Source organism: Pinus tabuliformis, chromosome Q, assembly GCF_031772625.1.
Source record: "Pinus tabuliformis cultivar Carrire ecotype Pingquan chromosome Q, CPIR1, whole genome shotgun sequence".
In the NCBI taxonomy this organism is placed as follows: Eukaryota; Viridiplantae; Streptophyta; class Pinopsida; order Pinales; family Pinaceae; genus Pinus; species Pinus tabuliformis.
The window spans coordinates 964,219,963-964,240,794 of NC_142296.1; the positions used below are offsets into that span (position 1 = coordinate 964,219,963).

Here is a 20,832-nt window from a genome sequence, read left to right on the forward strand (position 1 = left end):
CTTATTAAAGACTTATTAATTGCATGTGTTGGAGCAAAAATCTCAATTGATTGCTAGAAGTTAGAGACCATCTACTTATCACAGGTTAGTAGTATATCAGTTATGGACCGAAATTAAATTCGAAGACCAAATATTTGTCATCAAGTTCCAAAGCCAGAATTATCACATGCAAGGATCAATTTTGGGCCAAATCAAGCGATTGGAGGCTAGTTCAAGAACCAATCTTGAAACAATTTTTGGCTGAGTTTATACTCATCGAGGCTAAGAAAGTCGATTTGCGGCTCGTTGATTTTGTTGGGCCAAGCCATAAAGGGGGCAGTGTCTCGTTTTCGAGCACCTGTGTAAGATCCTATGCTATAAGGGTGTTGAATCAAAATAATTTGGGGCCTATTCTTCTCGCCAGAGGGGCCACTTTCAAAAGTGGAACGTGTGTCTATCGTTGACTATAGTAAAGGGCATGTGATTCTTTTTTTATGTTTATTAATGCTGTAAATATATTTGAAAAAAGTCGTCCAAATTATTATACTTTAGTGGGCCATGACATATTAAAGCGAAGTATTATCCTGTGTACGCCAATTGTAATTAAATGGTTCCAATAGAAGTTGTGATTTACATTATAGCCCATAAATAACATCTATGGGGGCCAAATTCCAATGCCTATAGCATTGCTCATGTATGGAGCATCGACCTAGGCATGAGGCACTTTGTTGAAGCCGATTTCTTATTTCCGTAACCCCTGAGACAAATCATTGTCAAATTACTGGCACCAGTCAATTTGTTGATATGTAATTCCCCATGCATACGTAGCAACTGATCTAGGGGGTTGAGTATATTGATTGGTCATTCTTCTGGTCACAAACAACACCATATAATCATTGTGCAACAAATTCGTGAGAAGGTCGAGCCACTGAGAGCCACATGCATTGCTGTTACAGAGCGATTATAGACAACAGGGGCTGATTCCTATTGAATTTGTGAAGCAATTTCAGAGGCCAAAATTTGTCGATTGTTGAGAGCTGACTTCAAGCAAGGCCGCAATCAAACTCAAGACCAAGCGTGGCATTGCAGATAGAGAATTGTAGTTTGGGTGAATTCAAACTAGTTGGCTAAAGTCAGAAGCAGAATCTCACTTAGAATCTAAAGACCGGGTCATTGAATAGTTTATGATGTGTGTGGAGTGCGTACCCTCGGATGTGCTTTGAAGACTGATTGGATTACTAAGCGTGTGACTACTGAGCATCTAAAAAAAAAGAGGCTCTACGATTAGCAGAGTTCTATTGACTTGATGCAGAAATAGAGAGTGTATAGCCTGTATGTTGAACTTGAAGATCGATAGCGGCCTTTGATGATGCAGAGACAGAGTATGGGTTCTGTGTATATGGAGGAGACAGATTTCTGATGCTAGTGCAGGCAGTGCAATTTGGAGCCTGTGTTTTGGATATATTAAATGCCAGAGAGAAAATATAATTAGAAGTTGAGGCACATTCCCTTCCATGGGACACAAATTTATTACTTGTTCAGTAGGCTCTTGGTGCTTATTTGTAACTGTAGCAACGGGTTGAGACAGAGAGTACAAGGGGAGATCCTTTTCTTGTGGAAATTATTGTTGAAGACATGCAAAGAAACTAAGTATCATTTGAAGGATACTTCATTGCCATTCAAACCAAGTTCCTCTGTAATCCATGTTGCTATATATTTCCTTTGTCAAGTAAATTAATTATGTGTATATATCAGCTTGTTACCAAAGCAATAGGTATGCCAGTGATTTATGTTAATTATGGGAATGATGTAATATCTGAGTCGCTGGTTTGAAATTAAATCACATGTCATAAACCGAGACTACCCCTACAAAAATACAATCATAGATTGTTGGCAAAACCATTGGCAAAGAAACTCACATACTCTTAGAGAACTCTGAAAATATCAAGTGTGAATTTTACAGGGAGCTTGAAATTTTCAAATTTATTGGCTCATGGATGAGTTACTGAAGTAGCTCGCGGCCCTTAGCGCTGACCCTCTTGTTAGAAGAAATTTGATAAGGAGAATTTTTGGAGGGTTCAAATCTGGAAAAGATGATGAGGAGCAAAAGAAAGAGCAGTCTCCAGAACCCCCAAAGAAGAGAAGAAATCATATGAGAAGAGTAAAGATGTGTTTTACATGTCAGGGAGAGTGGACACTATTGAAGAATCTAGGCAAAATGAAGTTAATGAGATTCTTCTAGTCATGATAACTATTTGTGTCTCTTTATATGAGACGACATGACTGCGTTTTATCTTATTTGGAGGTCGACTTCTTCAAGAGGGATTGTACTTGTCTCTGGAGGGCTTCTATACTTTTCTATAGACTTGTATATATTACACATAGGCTCAAGAAGAGCTTCTTCATACATGACATTGACTCTTTGACTTAATAATAAATCCTAAGGCTCTCAATGGGAACCACTAGCAAATAAATAAACCTCTTGCTCATGAAACCCATGCAGCAAGTCATACAAAAATAATTTTCTTCTTTTTATTTCATCATTTACAAAGATCATGTCATTATCAAGACCGAACCTAGTTAAACTTCCTTCAACACTCCCTCTTAACTAGGGAGGTATTCATAATGGTACTTGGTCATTCTCAATCTGAAGTATTTCTCATAAGAATTGGATTGGTAACCCATCTGTATAGCATCATAGTAACCTACATTGTTTCCACGACAAGGCCTTGAATGACAACTCTATCTCTCATTAAATCAGAGCACAATGTTGGCAAGACCAATGACTATAGACACCTTCATCATTGTCTCTCAAGGTACATACCCACCCAGGTGTTCACAGAGTATGACCTTCTAGGACTATTCTTATCTTGGGTTCCTAGCCCTCAAAGAATATCGATCCTCTTGCCTACTCTTATCTTGGATAACCTACACATCCTCAAAGAGCATCAGATGCCAGATGATTACCCAATCCTCCATTCTTTCTTCCCAAGTGAAGACAAGAATGTTGTGTCTATCTCTCCCTCTCAACTAGGGAATATATTGTGAAAATTTCTAAATAGAAATCCAACTGTAGCGATTAATATTATTTCTTCTACTTATTATCTCATAAATAAGTTATTCAAAGTGTTCTTACGACAAATATCGAAATATATTCTACTGCAGCCTTCACAAATAAAATATTGTAGAAAGTAAATGTAAAGAAAAATACTGGCACAAATACAATCACAATGACAGATATTTTTTGGACAATCGTCCCTAGAAAAACCCAATGTGGGAAAACAGGTGCAGCAGATGAGGGTTTCTTTATTATTCTTTAGCAAAATCTCATGTACAAGTTACAACCAGCAAAACAGAAGTGAGAAAATTTACAGACGCTTCTTGACAAATCTTTGATCCAGGAGAAGTACTCCTCTTCCCTCTAAATCCTTCTGCGTCCCTTTGCGTCATTTTTTCCCGTGCTGGCCCAGCGTCAAACTACCCACGCAGTCCCAGTCTCTATGTTGCCTCTTTCTGCGTCAACCTGCTTCTGCACTGACTCTCCCTGCTCTGTGTCTTCTTGCCTCGCACTCTTGAAAGATGTTGATTCCCTCTCTTTCTTTCTCACCTCAACTCTCCCTCTAATTCGATTTTCTCTTGTCGAACTTCGACCAGTGAGAAAATCGAGCTTACTCGGGTAACTGAGTATATGCCTCTGGTGTGTCCTCCCAATGCCCATCAAGCCTTCTCTTATAATCCTCTCGTTGATCAATCAATGACCCAGATTAGATTCTAAACAATGGATAGGATCATATTCTCTTGATCTCTGCCTTCATCTAGAAGATTCACCCACAGTTTAGGTTAATACCCATTAATTATTTTAATTTCCTAAGTTTAGACTTAGGGTCCTGGTTGACACTGCCGCCTACACCTACCTACAAGTCAGTGAGAAAAGCCTTCAACCCCACAAGGCGTGGTTGGTGGAAGGGAACTCAGAGAAGGGGTTGTCACACTAATCTCGACTCTCTTCGTTTGAGCTATCTCCTAGGTTAGCTAAGGGGGGTGGTCCCTAATGAAAAGTTAATTTAAAAAGGATGGGATCTTCTAGGAGAATTGTTAAATAGATTACCTCTTTAAGATTTATAAGCAAAGAATTGATATGATCAATAACCATCATAAGATAAGCATGGAATACATAAACAACCAGTGCCTTCCAAGTATTTTCTCTTTAAGAAATGAAATTATATTTTGCTTAAAATGAAGTGAAATGCTTTCAAATGGAAATCCAAAATAGCCCTGAAAAGCGAAACACTAAATTGTTAACACAAGATATTATAAATGCTTTCAAGATGAATAGGTCTGCAAACCAAAGCATGGAAACTATCTTGCTCAAAAGGATACAAAATTAACTCATATGTTAAACCAAGATGACAACAACGTATGTTACAAAAATAATCTACAAGAGGCTAAGCCAAAGAATATGAGCAAACTCTCCTCTTTGACTAGCCATGACTTAGCTCTTTGAAATAGCCAGATATTGATAAATGAACTACAATATGTAAAAAATAAATCTTTCCAAGTTTGATATTTTGATGCAAGAAATAAAAGCTTTACGAAACTTGAAAGAATCCATGCAAGACACAAATAAGATATAGATGAGACTTTGGAATTCAGAACATGCGGGTTCTCCTTGAATATTTTTCAAGAATTGGTTGATTCCTCCGAGAATTTCCCCTCACGCTTGAAAAGTTTGACCAAATAATAATTCATCTACAAAACTTCTTCACAAATCATTAAATCGGCATGAAATCAAATAGGTGCAGTAGAACGAATTCCTAAAGATACATCTATTATCCACTAGAAGATTTCCTTTCCTAAAGCAAATAATTAATTCTTATGCTAATATGAGATAGCTGCATATTAACATAACTTGAAACAAGCATGAAAGAAATAATAACATGAGGAAATAAACAGAAGCATAACAACAAGTCAAAAATTTACCACACATGCAAGGAGAAGAACACCATCACGCTTTACCCCAAAGACTGTTGTATTATATTGCAAGCAGTGAATACAATCCCGCAAAGTCTCCTCAAACACAATAGCTCGTATTACATGATACAATGTGAGAGCCCATGGCTCTACTATATAGAGAGTTGGGAGCAAATCCCAATGAAGAATGACAATGACAAATGGCATTAGAGCCAATGCCAATGTAAAAGTGATTAAACAAGTGGCATGAGGTGACAATCCCAAAGAGAAATTCGAATTTGTTGAATGGAGCTCCAATGCCAAGTGTAAAAATCAAATTCTAGAAAGTGGACATCATCTTCTTCTTCCCTTATGTGCTAAATTCGAATTTTATGATAGTATGACATGTGTATATGGGTGGTAACCTATGTGGGGAAAATTTTCCACAAAAATCTCCACCAAATATTCCCCCAAATCCTCCCAAATGTGCATTAATTTCACAAATTCGAATTTCCAAGTAAGTAGCTTTCTCCTTTAATGCCAGAAATCCGATTTTATTTCAGCACATGTCCTTTCCTTGATATTATGAGTCCGCATCACCTTGGGACTTCACTTTAACTCCCCCATAATTTTCCACCACATTTCCACAAAATTTGGCATGTGTGGATATTTATTTTTCTCCATTTATGTCATGTCCCTTCTCAAAAACATTAGTAACAGGGTGTTGCTACACAATTTTGGCAGCATTTTTGGTTTAAGAGGAGGACCCCACACATAGAAACTTAGGAACTATAGGCAATTCAATTTATTTATGGCAGCTAGTAGAAGGTGTGGCCCACCACATGCATAATTCGAACTTGGCCAAGAAATACGTTGAAGGGAATTCGAGCTAGTGGATGGAGGGACCCACATGAGGCTAAGGGGGCTCAAGGAGTTATAAAGAGAGATCAACTCTCATTTTGGATTGATCTTGAACATTTGCAAACATACACCCTTTTGTATGCTTTGTTGCTTAGCGAATCTACCATCTATTTAGCCACGAATCTCTCATGCGGGAGATTCAACCTCTTCTTCGGGGGACCATCCATGCCCACCCTAGGGAGGCTATTAGAAGAGTTTTCAGGGAGTCCGGTAGAGTCACACTTCAGCCATTAGTGCAGGGAGGAAACTACATATTCATGGGCAGCCAGAGAACACGCAGGAGGAGTTGGAAATCAGCAAGGGGGATTCACAGCTTGCTGGGAGAGCCAGGAATAGATCAGTAAAGGGATTCACAACTGTTGGGATTGTCGGGAGTTGAGGAGGCAGCATAGAAAAGGCATTTTCGTTGAAGTACCAGCCAGCTAGACCAGCACAACAATCAATGTATGTTAAGTTATGGTATGTTCTATGCTTATAACAGTTTACTTCTTTTTCTTATTATATTCCATCGATTAGCAATCACATGTACATAAAGTAAAGTGCAGATAGAACATTAAACGATCGACAGAAAACAAGCCAAGACAAGAGACACAAGATGTGGCGGCTAGCCAGGGATAAACCCCACAATGTGTGGGGAAACCCTTTGATCAAATCTTCCTTTATCTTCAATAATTCAGCAGAGAGAAATAGTACAATAAATCTGATTCATATCAGCAGTAGAAAACCCTAGATCAGTAGCATCAGCATTAGCGGCTTCATTATCAAACTAGGGCAGACCATATCTCACAAACCGACAGTCGGATTGACTTCATTCCACCACCAAACGTTTTGGCTTCCAGAGGAGGTTCAGATGAACCTACAACGCAGTTCAGATGAGGAGATCTTCTAGGCCACGCAACTCAATCTTTACTTCTGCAATTGCAGCTTCAGTTTCAGCAGTTTCCGGCTTCAAACTAGGGCAGTCGATATCTTGCAAACCGTTCGTCGGATTGACTTCATTCCACCACCAAAAGTTGCGGCTTTCAAAGGAGGTTCAGATGAACCTACAGCGCAGTTCAGATGAGATCTTCTAGGCCACACAAGTCAATCTTTACTTCTGCAATTGCAGCTTCAGTTTCAGCAGTTTCCGGCTTCAAACTAGGGCAGTCGATATCTTGCAAACCATTCGTTGGATTGACTTCATTCCACCACCAAAAGTTGCGGCTTTCAAAGGAGATTCAGATGAACCTACAACGCAGTTCAGATGAGGAGATCTTCCAGACCACGCAAGTCAATCTTTACTTCTGCAGTTGCAGCTTCAGTTTCCGCAGTTTCCGGCTTCACATGTGTGAGAGAGAGAGACCCATTTCAGCGCAGTAGAGAAGAGACTCATATCTGCGCAGTAGAGAGAGAGAGATGTGATGAGATGAGTGAGTCTAAATGAGGAAAAGTCCTCTTATATTTATACACAACGTTGGTGGGTGAATAGATGCGACTGTTGGGCTTCTAAGCCTACATGAGTTGTAGGTCGGCTTGATAATAATTCCATAATCAAAATAAATTCATATCTCCATGAATACTTATCGAAATTGGATGATCTTTATATCAATCCTACACCTCTCGACGAGAGGAATCTAATAAAAATATTATTAGCCATGAACAAGATGACCCACATGAAGTTTTGCCCTGGTTGCCAATTTTAACACTCCTTCTCAACCATGGAGAACTTCATCTGCAATCTGTCTATCGGTCATTACTATTCATCCATCAAATGCACTGCCTTGTACAGCCTGACCCTTGCCTTGCTCTGCTCTATTTTGCCTGTTCTGCTTTGACTTGTTCTGCCCTGCACTGATTTGTACTGTTTTGTTTTGTTCTGCTCTGCTCTTGCATTGTTCTGTTCTACTCTGCTTTTGTCCGAATTATGAAGAAGAAGAAATGATCGAGGATGTATCATACTGACTCAAAGTCAGTCTCAGAGTATGTACCACTGGTCCCAGACCAGTCTCAACTAACCCAAAGTCAACGTCATAGTGAGTACAACTCCAATGGTCCCAGACCAATATCATCCTCCACTGACTCAAAGTCAGTCTCAGAGTATGTACCACTGATCCCAGACCAGTCTCAACCGACCCGAAGTCAGCGTCATAGTATGGTACAACTCCTACCACTGGTCCCAGACCAGTATCATTGATCCCAGATCAATGGAGGTCATCCTAGCGTAGGGAGTACGGTAGTTACAACGATGCGTCCATCGGTACTACTATGGTCCCTAACTTCATTTCCCTGCTCATTGATCAGATGAGAGGTACTTCCCATGAGTCCTAGACTGCATGGGTAGGATGCCTCGACAGGAGAACTAATCAATCCTGTCCTCACAGGAGAACACATCAATCCTGCTACAATTGCCATGGAGAACACATCAATCCAGACCTCACAGGAGAACACATCAATCCTGCTACAATCGCCATGGAGAACACATCAATCCAGGCCGCCATGGAGAACACATCAATCCAGGCCTCACACGAGAACTAATCATCCTGCTACACAGGAGAGCGAATCATCATGTTCCACAAGAGTGCGAATTATCTTGTTCCAGTGTGCATCACGAGGGGAGGGTGAGTCACCCTGTGGTCGTATGTTGCTCCAGTAATAACCGCAAGCCCTCAGAGCTCCCAGAGCTCAATGTATGCAACATGCAGGACCCTTGTACAAGGGTTTCTTACCGACTCCAAGTCGTTTGGGAAAATCACAGATTAGATCTTTCTTCGGGGCTTTGACAAGGTGTATCAACCTGTACATCATCTTAATGCGATGGAGCCTCCTTGCTCATCAACTTAGCATATCCAAGATGATGTCTATCTGCTGGAGCAATCGACGAATACGGGATTCCTCAATAATCGAATCCCACCTCTGGTTATTATAGAGAATCACAGTGGTATCCAATGTAAATCCAAACAGCTCACTGAAGAGCTTTCGCAACCAGACTACCTCACACGAGGTTATGCTAGCAACAATATATCCTACTTTGGCGGTGCTCAAAGCCACCTACTTCTGCTTCCTGCTCATCCAGGATATCGAAGCAGATCCCAAGGTGAAACAACACTCGGAAGTGCTCTTACTGTCCACCACACTGCCTGCCCAATCAACATCAGTATATCCAAGTAGTCTCACATCTCCGGTAGTGTATCTTAATCCATGAGAGATTGTGTCCTGAAGACATCTCAGAAGATTCCTAGCATCAATCCAGTGAGGCTCAACCAAATATGAGCTCACAATGCTAACTGCAAAACATATGTTCGGACGGAGGTTCACCAAGAACATCAATGCGAATGAGTTTTTGAAACTCAGAGGCATTTCCCAAGTCTGGTCCGACATCACTACCATATAACTTCTAAAAGTTAAGATCCTCGAGGTAGTCACAGGCTTGCAGTCCATCATACCGAATCTTTCCAATATATTTACCACATATTTTCCTTGAGATAGGAAAATTTCCCTTGGCTTCTGCCACACTTCAAGTCCTTGGTCCTTCATTTCAAATTCAGAAGCCATCTCCCTCTTACATTTGTGAATGAGAGGGTTTGCACTTGTTAGAAAGAGGTCATCCACATACAACACCAGTATGAGAGGCTTGTCATCTTCAACCTTAAAGTAAAGGTTAGGATCGGCTTCACAACTAGTGAATCCCAGCTTCATCAAGTAGCTATCGATCCTCTCATACCATGCTCGGGGTGCTTGCTTCACCTTTAGTATTTTCACCATAGCCCACGAAAATTCCCTTCTTTCCAGATGCTCCCAATTTATTTCTTTTTCACTTTCGGCACATGAAAGTATACAGGGCTTCCAAAAATTTTAAAATGAGAAACATCAGGTTTCTTACCGGTGAATTTTTTTCAGGAGTTTGGAACCCAATGCTTGATGAGGGCATCGATTTTGTACATATATGGCAGTGTTTGCAGCTTCAGCCCATAGAAACTTAGGAAGACTTTGATCATGTAGCATGGCCCGGATAGCTTCCATAATTGTGCGGTTCTTCCTTTCTGCCACACCATTTTGCTCAGGAGTATGTGGTGTAGTAGTCTCCCTCTTAATGTCAACCTCAGGTATGCCTGAGTGAACCAATTGTAATATATCAGAGGTCTTGCTTTTGGCTTGAGGGGAATGGTCCCCTTTTGAGCTTTCCTTCAGCACATCCTGGACATACACCTTCATTCTCTATTCAGAATTCGGGCATCCCTATCACCATTTGTCTTACACCGAGTATAGCTTTATAATGAAGGGGGGAAAACCTCTAATGCCAAAGTTCGGATTGAAGAGATGTGTCATAAGACATGACACCTAGCAGACTTCCATCGACCTGATATAATGAATCAACACTAAACCCAAGAGTAAAGGCATCTTTAACATTATTTTTCCATATACATACCTTGCCATCGCTGAAGGTTACCTTGTAGCCTTTGTCTTCCATTCCTGAGATGGACACTAGGTTCCTTTTGAGGTCAGGTGCATTTAATACATCTTAGAATTTCTAGCCTTCTTGAATGCTTGTCCTCTTCCTTGATTCCCAGCTCTCCTCTTACCTTTGCTGTTGAATTTGTCATTCCTTTGATTGCCATCAGAGGGATTTCGAGTTGCACCACTGCATACTATACCATGCTTCTCTAATCACGATTATCATCATGCTGCCCATGTCCATGATTTTATCCATCATAATGCTGCTCCAACTAGTGTGCATCATCATCATGCTATCCTATATGTCCATGATCTCATGTTGCCCTTTATGTCCATGATCTCATACATAGTGACTTGCTTTATCGCAAATGTAACATCGTCATTTTCTTCTAGCCTTAGGTCCAGCCTTTCCTTTTGATTTAGTCCCGGAATTATTTCTTTTCTTTGCATGAGAAGAAAAGGTAGCAGGAGGACCTTAGGCATGGGCATTTTTTGCACTTCTTCCCTTGTTTCAACTTTCTTCTTGAATGCATCTAGCCATTAATTCCTCGAAACCAAGAATTACATTATAGTTCAAAAGAGTAGTTCTGAATACATACCATTCAAATGGTAATCCTCCGAGAGTTGTGAGTGCCATTTCTCTGTCAGTAATGGTTTCCCCAATAGATAAGAGATCGTTCTTGATCTCGGTGATTCTTAAGAAGTATGCTTGCATACTTTCATCTTTACCCTTCTTGATTTCCCTCAACTTATTTCTAAGAAACAAAACTTGATTTGCATCATTAACTTTAAATAAACTCACTAGTCTGTCGTAGATTTCCTTGGAGGTGTCTGGATCAGAGATGTAGGCCACCAAGTGCTTGTCGATAGAGTCCCGGATGATATTCTTTGTTTTGACTTCTCCATTTTTCCATTTGTTCCAGGCAGCAGCAGATGCATTTGATGAAGGCTCAACAATATTGCCTCTTACATGGTCCAGCACTCCTTGATCTTCAAGGGTTAGATCGATAGACATCTTCCATCCGTGATAGTCAGCTTTCTCACGGAGCTTGTCTTAGGCAGGAAAGAGTGTTGAGGACCCCATAGTTCTTTTAGGATAGCCTTGCCAATCTTCTCTTCAATGATTGCTCTTGCTCTTGCTTGGGCTTTGTCTTCACCTCAACTCTGATACCATGTTAAGTTATGGTATGTTCTATGCTTATAACAGTTTACTTCTTTTTCTTATTATATTCCACCGATTAACAATCACATGTACATAAAGTAAAGTGCAGATAGAACATTAAACGATTGACAGAAAACAAGCCAAGACAAGAGACACAAGATGTGGCGGCTAGCCAGGGACAAACCCCACAATGTGTGGGGAAACCCTTTGATCAAATCTTCTTTTATCTTCAATAATTCAACAGAGAGAAATAGTACAATAAATCTGATTCATATCAACAGTAGCAAACCCTAGATCAGTAGCATTAGCATTAGCGGCTTCATTATCAAACTAGGGCAGACCATATCTCACAAAGCGACAGTTGGATTGACTTCATTCCACCACCAAAAGTTTCGGCTTCTAGAGGAGGTTCAGATGAACCTACATCGCAGTTCAGATGAGGAGATCTTCTAGGCCACGCAACTCAATCTTTACTTCTGCAGTTGCAGCTTCAGTTTCAGCAGTTTCCGGCTTCAAACTAGGGCAGTCGATATCTTGCAAACCGTTCGTCGGATTGACTTCATTCCACCACCAAAAGTTGCGGCTTTCAAAGGAGGTTCAGATGAACCTACAACGCAGTTCAGATGAGGAGATCTTTTAGGCCACACAAGTCAATCTTTACTTCTGCAATTGTAGCTTTAGTTTCAGTAGTTTCCGGCTTCAAACTAGGGCAATCGATATCTTGCAAACCGTTCGTCGGATTGACTTCATTCCACCACCAAAAGTTGCGTCTTTCAAAGGAGGTTCAGATGAACCTACAGCGCAGTTCAGATGAAGAGATCTTCTAGACCACGCAAGTCAATCTTTACTTCTGCAGTTGCAGCTTCAGTTTCAGCAGCTTCAGTTTCAGCAGTTTCCGGCTTCACATGTGTGAGAGAGAGAGACCCATTTCAGCGCAGTAGAGAAGAGACTCATATCTGCGCAGTAGAGAGAGAGAGATGTGATGAGATGAGTGAGTCTAAATGAGGAAAATTCCTCTTATATTTATACACAACATTGGTGGGTGAATAGATGCGACTGTTGGGCTTCTGAGCCTACATGATTTGTAGGTCGGCTTGATAATAATTCCATAATCAAAATAAATTCATATCTCCATGAATACTTATCGGAATTGGATGATCTTTGTATCAATCCTACACCTCTCGACGAGAGGAATCTAATAAAAATATTATTAGCCATGAATAAGATGACCCACATGAAGTTTTTCCCTGGTTGCCAATTTTAACAATGTAAGTTCTGGACAGAGGTGTTGAAGAGAGGCCTCTGTAGCAGCAAACTCATGGTGCTAGGAGAGCAGTCATTCGGGCCAAGGGTCATACGAGGAGCAAAGAGTTAGTCAATACAGGTGAACCCAGCATTCTAAGGGTATTTTTAGAGGGATTTGCAGGCTGTTTCCTGGGCAGTTTTTGGGCACATTCTAGCAGGTCAAAGTTCAGCAGGATAATAATTTTACAGGGACAGCGCAGTGTATAGTGGTGTAGCAATTGGGCAGCCTTCAGCTCAGCTATTCCATCACCTAGGTTTGGTCTAGCTTGTCCTTGAGACAAGCCCAGGTGCACCATCTCATTTCTATTGTACCTATGCTCTTAGATTTTATAATATATGGCTTAGCAATTCGAGATTTATAGTGTTTTATGGATGTATAATGCATGTTTTTAATTTGATGCCGCTGCACTGTTCATTTGTTTAAAATATCACTCGTATTCCTACTTAGGAACATTACAATGGTATCAGAGCCTTGATTTTGGCCAGCTGTGGGGAATATCGAGGAGAAGAATTTCAGCACTGGAATTGAAGTCTGAAGGTAACTAGGAGAATGCTTCCAAATAAAAAATTTGAAGATTATAACCAATCCTTAGCAAAGATGCTAGAGCAGATGGAATTGTGGATATCATTAAAGGCTACCAAGGAGAAACAAGATCATAGATCTGAAGATGATGTGACAGCAATCAAAATCCAAGGAGTTAGCTTTAAGGGTGCCACTATCAAACAAGATACTAACACCCATGTTGCAAACAAGAAAAGGTTTGCAGGGTGGAACCATGATCAAACTTTCCAGGATGAACTGGGAAGAATTGCCTTGGTGGAAGTTGAGCAAGAGGCAGATAAGGTGCCTGTCTCCTTAGACAGTATTTTGCAAATTGGAAAAAGGGAAAACCTTAATTCAGAGCTATGGCATGCATGTGCTAGGCCCCATGCATCTCTGCCCCCAGTTGGAAATCAGGTGGTCTATTTTCCTCAAAGCCATAGTGAGCAGGTGGTTGCTTCTCCAACCAAGGAAGTGTACACTCATATAAACCTTCCTCCTCAACTAATCTGCCAGTTTCACAATGATATTCAGTTTATCTTTGGCGACAGTAAGCATCATCCTTATTCTCAGCGTCTAAAATGGCCATGTCCATTTGATCCTGGAGGCCCCATGCTCCTTTCCAAGCAAAGGCGGTGGGTATGGACAAGACAACATGGGAGGTATTTATTTCCTGTTGAGATTCCAAGGGCTGGAGATGTAATTCCTTCACCCGCAGCCGTTGTGGCTCCCATATGTTTCATTGGCAAAATCAAATTTGGTGTGATAAATCAGTACTATTCTATGTCCAATCATGTGTTGGGTAATTTCTTGCTAATTTTACACCGTTTAACTGCCATGGATTACTTAGACAAGTTCAGTGATGTTGTGGACCAAAGTGTTAGCCTATTGGTAGATTACTCCAAACCAAAAGGATTTTTCTTGGAGATTGATCAATGCAATGGAGTTGATGCCTTTGAAGTTTGCAGAAAACTTTTAACAATACAAACACCACCATGCACTATGACTCTTATCGAAGGCCTGCAATTGGGGAACACTAAGGGAGATTACTCATCAGGAATGAGCCCAAATGGAAACAATAAAATATCTCTATTGAAAGCTATTGCTGGAATGTGGTGTTTTGGTAAAGGCACCATTAGATTCCATGTTAAACACAACAACAAAGAATCAGATAAATCTACTTTACAAAAAGTTGTGAAGCATATTCAGCTACTTAAGCTGTTTTGTGACCTTGAAGCCATAGTGAATGACAAGTTTTCCCTTCTGGAATTTCTTTGGAAGATATTAGAGGATTATTTCTTACTCCGTAGTAGCAATCATCAAGTTTCCACAGTGACGGTGAAGAGTGATACACTTGTTTTGGTTCCTTATTCTTTCAAGTCCTCCATTGACAGAAGGTGTGATCTTGAAATTTCATCCTTAAAAATTGAAAGGGCCTTAGGGGACAACAGTGGCTCAAAACAATGGACATTCTCTTGCCGAACTGTCAACAAACTGAAGCATACATTTCCCATGCGCATCCCTCATCCTACAATTACCATTAACAAGTACACATATGTTCTGAAGAGAGGACACAAATTGCTTTGGGTTTGATGCAAATTTTGAATCTATCACCGAGAATAGGCACATGCATGTTACTGGAAGCCTTCCTGTGCGTCCTTTGGGAGTTGATATGGTAGCAAAGGATATTATTACAGGAATTGGAAAGGCAGAGAATTCCCATGTCATGAACGGAGTGCCAAAGGGAATTATTATTGACATTAATATAGATGCAATTGTTGGTCAGGTGTTAATCATCGCTGCTGGAGCAATAGATTCTCATATTCATTGCCCACAATTAGGTGGTGCTATAACTTTGTTGGGTGGCAGAATAGGGCCAACAGTTGACATATGTGCAACATCTTGCACTCCAACACCAAGTCAAATACAGCTAACACCATGTGCAACTGATGATCAACCCATTAATGGTGGCTTCTGTGGGGAGGAAAATGCTTCTAGCACAGCAGGTTCAAATGGAATTACTAAGGCTGGAACTATAGGCTTAAATATGCATGATGTAGAGGTGACCATTCGTACAAATGCATTGATTAAGGAAGGATGGCAGCAAATCTGTTTACAAGCCCATGATGTGCACATACTTCATTTCTCGTACTCATGCATTTTCTTGGGACTGTCTTCACTGAAATTCAACACGTTGGACCTTAAGCCTGTATATTTGATTGGCGAAATTTATCTGTTGAGCAGCAAAATCCATGGTAGTTCAAGTTCTTATATTGAAGAAGGCATTATTGTAGGCATATGGCAAAGGGAGGGTCCATTCCTAGATATGAACCAGGATATTCCGAGTGCTAATAGACCAAGTAACATTGTTGTATATCAGTACCGTCACTGGTCCAAGCTTGGATATCAACTGGTCTTTGTCCCTAGAAATATAATGGATGCTAGTGAGAAAGGAAATTTTCAAAGGGCCATGATTTATCCAAAAAATCCACGCATTGTTGCTAAAACTGTTGGGTGTCAGCCAACTATTCCGGCTTTGGTGGGCCGCACAGGACAGTACATTCAGAGGTCAGCTCCACCAACAATCCCAGTTGTTGACATTAAAGTAATTGCTCAAAATGGCAATGGCAATGACTTTCTAAAAAGAGGTGATTTGTGTCTACAAGCTTCAACAGGATCATATGGCCTGTTTTTGGGTGGTCTTCTGTATGATGGTACTGAGTATTATGTTGAAGCTCCCCAGACGAGAAATCATTTAAAAACGCTCGAGGTATATTCGTTCCCTTGCAAAAAGCTCATCCAAATCGCTGGTCTGATCCATGCAGGAGAAGGGGCTGAAAGATCATTACTTAGTCGCAAAGATGGGTATAAAAACAAAGCCATAACTAGTCCTAGAAAAGCATCCATCTTTGACAATCTGTTTCTTGGAAGCTTCTTCCTTCATCCATTCATGGAGAAATATTCATTTTTACCATCAATATGGGCAATGGAACTACAATCTGGAGAACCATCTACACAGAAAAAAGATGATGATGAGGGAAAGGGGAAGGACCAAGGTGAGGAAGCAAATGCACAGTGAAATATGAACTCTGTGTGCTAAAGGAGGAACTAGAAATACGTAATGAAGAGAGAAAGTACAACAGAAAATTAATTGATGCTGCCAACAAACACCATCTAGATATTATGGGAAAGATTGCCACGTTAGAGGCAAATTGTTGAAGATTACGCATCCTAGTCATGGAAAAATTTCTTGGACTTGCTGCTTTGGCCCAAATGAAAACAGAAGTTGGAATATTGGCCAAGGACACAACTAAGTGGAAAAAAGAGAGGTTGCATGCAAACAGAGGTGGATTTTCTGTAGGTTCAGTCCTTGGAGAGCCTGTCCATCACAGAGAAGATAGTAATGTTACAGTCTCAGATTCAGCAATAAGGAAGATCACTACCTTTGCTGACACTGTCATGTTACCCCGGAAAGAAACAAACTTTTACTGCCCAATTAAGGCTTGTGACCTTGTCGACGACCCCTGGCAGCTAAACAAAGTATATGAAAACAGGTTGAATTTTATTGTCCTGGTTGGCATATCAAGGAAGTTCAAGGTAGGGATGCATGTGAAATTGAAATGGCACACCAAGAGGTTGTTCGGTTGAAGTGTAAAATGGCAAAATTGATTCTCTCGAGAGGGGTTCTGGAAGTGGAAGGCACTGTTATTATCTTGAGAGGAGAAATCTGGAAGCCTTGCAGAGTGGAAGAATATGACCATGATGTTGGAGTATTCCCTAGGCACATTTGGGACCCCGACATTAGCTAGGCCAGTATGTGGAGCAGCCGCATAGGATAAAATTGCTTGAGAACAAGCAATTTTTGGCGGGGAGGACTGTAATGTCCCCAATTTTTGGGCATGCGAAGATCACGTTATTTGGATAATATTAAAAAGGGGAAAATATTAATTTTGGAAAGCTATGGAGCAAAGCCATTAGGGAGTGCTTGGTGCACTGGAAGAACTTGTCGGATGAGGATGCCACCTGGGAAGGTGAGCACATATTGGAGCACCCAACTTTGAGGTTGCTTGAGGGCAAGCAACATTTGGGAGGGGAGGACTATCAGGTCCCTTCTCATAAACCAATGTTGTTAAAAGCGCGAGCGGGATTAAATCGGCGCGGGGAACGAATCGGAAAAAATCGGAAAAATCGGGAAAAAATCGGAAAAAAGCGGGAAAAAATCGTTTGGTACAAAAATATTCATTTTTTTTCATTTTTTTTCAATTTTTTTAATATCTAAACCATCTACAACATAAAATAAATACATTGACACATAAATATGATAAAAAAAACTAATATATAAGATGTTTAATATCATTTCTAGCGCTAAAATCACACATAACATTGAATCATGTCCTGAATAGTAAGTCCTGACTCCTGAGTCCCAACTCAGCCTCAAAATATCAACAAAAAATATGATAATGTATCTCATCATGTCATAATGTCATAGACAATAAAATGAAGTCTAATCCTATTGATTTCCTCTGCCCCTCTTGCGAGAAAATGCCACAGCTTTCCCTTTCCCTCTAGATGTAGATGTTGGTGCCTGTGCTGGTGGAGATGGCAGTGGAGTCTGATGTGCTCTAGAAGCTGAAGAACTAGAAGTAGGAGCTATAGGAGATAGACCACGTCCTCTACTGGTGGCAGGGGTAGCCCGAGCAGGTGGTGTCACCTGGAAACATTACAATCTCCCAATCCTGAAATCCTGAAAAACTGATAAGTCTGCTGGATTTTAAATGAAATCTAAAATTCTACTTTCTCCATATGAAATCCAATGAGGCTGGAACCACTCTCAAACATCCTGAGTCATTTCATGGTAATGTTAAAAATTTAAGTAAAAGGATGAAAATGAAGATTAAGGAGAATGTCACTTTTACTTTAAGAATTTAACATTACCATGAATAGCATATCCATACTAGGGCCTAGACTTTATCATTAAGCTGCCCCACTCAAAAATTATTTGTTTCTTTAAAAAAAAATTGCATGAAAAAACCCAAATGACCAAATGAAAAACCAAAAAAAAAATTATAAAATTGCGCTGTCCCAATCCCCCGCGATTTTTTCGTTAAAAATCGCGATTTTTTCGAAAAAATTGCGATTTTTTGAAAAAAGCGCGATTTTTTCAATAAAAATCGGCAAAAAAAAAATAGGCGATTTTTTCGTATAAAAATCGCGATTAAATCGGCAAGCTGAAAAAATCGCGATTTTATCGCGATTTTAACAACACTGTCATAAACATTAGTAACAAGGTGTTGTTACACAATTTTGGCAACACTTTCAGTTTAGGAGGACCCCACATGTAGAAACTTAGGAACTATGGGCAATTCGATTTATTTCTGGCAGCTAGTGGAAGGTGGGGGCCACCACTTGCATAATTCAAATTTGGCCAAGGAATATGTTGGAGGGAATTCGAGCTAGTGGATGGAGGGGCCCACATGAGGCTAAGGGGGCCCAAGGAGTTATAAAGAGAGATCAACTCTCATTTTGGATTGATCTTGAACATTTTCAAACATACACCCTTTTGTACGCTCTGCTGCTTAGAGAGTCTACTGGATGTTTAGCCACGAATCTCTCACGTGGGAGATTTAACCTCTTATTCGGGGGAGCATCCGTGCCTGCCCTAGGGAGGCTGTTACACAGGAGTTTTCAGGGAGTCCGATACAGTCACACTTCAGCCATCAGCGCAGGGAGGAAACTGCGTATTCCTGGGCAGCCAGAGAACACGCAAGAGGAGTTGGAAATCAACAAGGGGGATTCATAACTTGCTAGGAGAGCCGGGAATAAATCAGTAAAGGGATTCACAGTTGCTGGGAAAGCCGGGAGTTGAGGAGGCAAAATAGAAAAGGCATTTTCGCTGGAGTAGCAGCAAGCTAGACCAGTGCAGCAGTTAGTGGAAGTTCTGGACAGAAGTGTTGTACAAAGGCCTCTGTAGCAGCAAACTCGTGGTGTTGGGAGAGCAGTCATCCGGGCCAAGGGTCATCCGGGGAGCAAGGAGTTAGTCAATACAGGTGAACCCAACGTTCTAAGCATATTTTCAGAGGAATTTGTAGGTTGTATCTTGCAAGTCAAATTTGGCAGTAACAGCTGGGGAGAGGTCCAGGGAGGCTGAAAATCCAAAGTCAAAACCAGAGAAATTCCCTTCTAGGTTTTTTTGGGTTTTGTCCAAGGATTCTAAGGCTGAAAGGATATAATTTATTGGGCAGTTTTTGGGCACATTCCATTAGGTCAAAGTTCAGCATGACAACAGTTTTACTGGGACAACGCAGTGCAGAGTAGTGCAGCAACTGGGCAGCCTTCAACTCAGCCATTCCATCACCCGGGTTTGGTCCAGCGTGTCCTTAAGACAATCACAGGTGCACCATCTCATTTATATTGTACCTATGCTCTCAGATTTTATAATATATGGCTCAGCAATTCCAGATTTAGAGTGTTTTATGGATGTATAATGGATGTTTTTAATTTTATGTTGTTGCACTGTTCATTTGTTTAAAATATCACTCATATTCCTACTTAGTAACATTACAATTTATTTAATTTCTGGCTTAATTAATTGCCATATTTCCCACTAAACTTAGGAAAAGTGGGTTTTGAGGGTTCAAAATACATTTTTAACCCATCAAAGTGTGTCATAGTAGAAAGTTGAAGGTGAGAGGTTTAAATTTCATTACTCATACCCCATACAACTCTATAGACATCACTTATTACATTAGAAGTACAATTTTATTTGCAAATTTTGACCTGCGAGAAATCTAAAAAATTAAAAAATGACTACCTAGACCTAACCAAATTCCACGAATTTTTTTGTGTGATCTTGTATGGTAATATTGTTAAAATTGGCAACTAAGGCCAAACTCCATGTGGGTCAACTTATTTATGGCAGATGATATTTTTATTGGATCCCTCTCGTCAAGAGGTGTAGGATTGATCCTAAGATCATCCGATTCTGATAAGTATTTATGGAGATATGAATTTATTTTGATTATGTAATTATTATCAAGCCGACCAGCACTTGTGTAGGCTCTAGAAGCCCAAACGTCATGTCTATTCAACCTATACATTTTTGGTATAAATAGATGAGGATTTGATGTCTTTTGAAGATACAATTCTTGAGTGATCTCCTCCTCTCCACGTCTTGGGTTTTTGGAGGAGTGAGACACCAAGAAAAACATACGCTGGACATGAAGTTGCCACTATGATGCCCTAACTGCTGTAATGCCCTAGCCGCAGCCGCAGGCTTATGAGGATGCACGCAGAGACCTTGTACGCTGTTAATGGAGACCATTAATACGATACGCTAATGTTGTACATTGATACACAGATCTGGGAATACGCTGTTCCTTACACGCAAGACTGTCTCGTGATAAATCTGCTTCATTGTCATATGGAAGAGCTGCAACCATTATATGCTGATCATGAGGAGAACGCAATACATAAAGGTATAATACGCATATGGGAATGAACCACGCAGTCATATGTTACGCTGGTCAATACATTGGGCAGCAAC

General features: G+C 40.4%; 1 protein-coding gene across 5 annotated transcripts in view; it reads right to left on the minus strand.

The window, feature by feature from the left end:
- The window catches only part of LOC149222688 (oxysterol-binding protein-related protein 1C-like), a 450,258-nt gene that overhangs the window by 45,804 nt on the left and 383,622 nt on the right, over positions 1–20,832 (minus strand). The window contains exon 10 of one of the 5 annotated variants that reach the window (XM_089385582.1): positions 4,645–4,728. The exons of the other annotated variants lie outside the window; for them this stretch is intronic. Coding sequence (XP_089241708.1) covers positions 4,660–4,728 — 69 coding nt within the window. The 3' untranslated portion in view covers positions 4,645–4,659. Of the gene's footprint in view, positions 1–4,644; positions 4,729–20,832 lie in introns of those variants that run through there. 5 annotated transcript variants of the gene reach the window in all.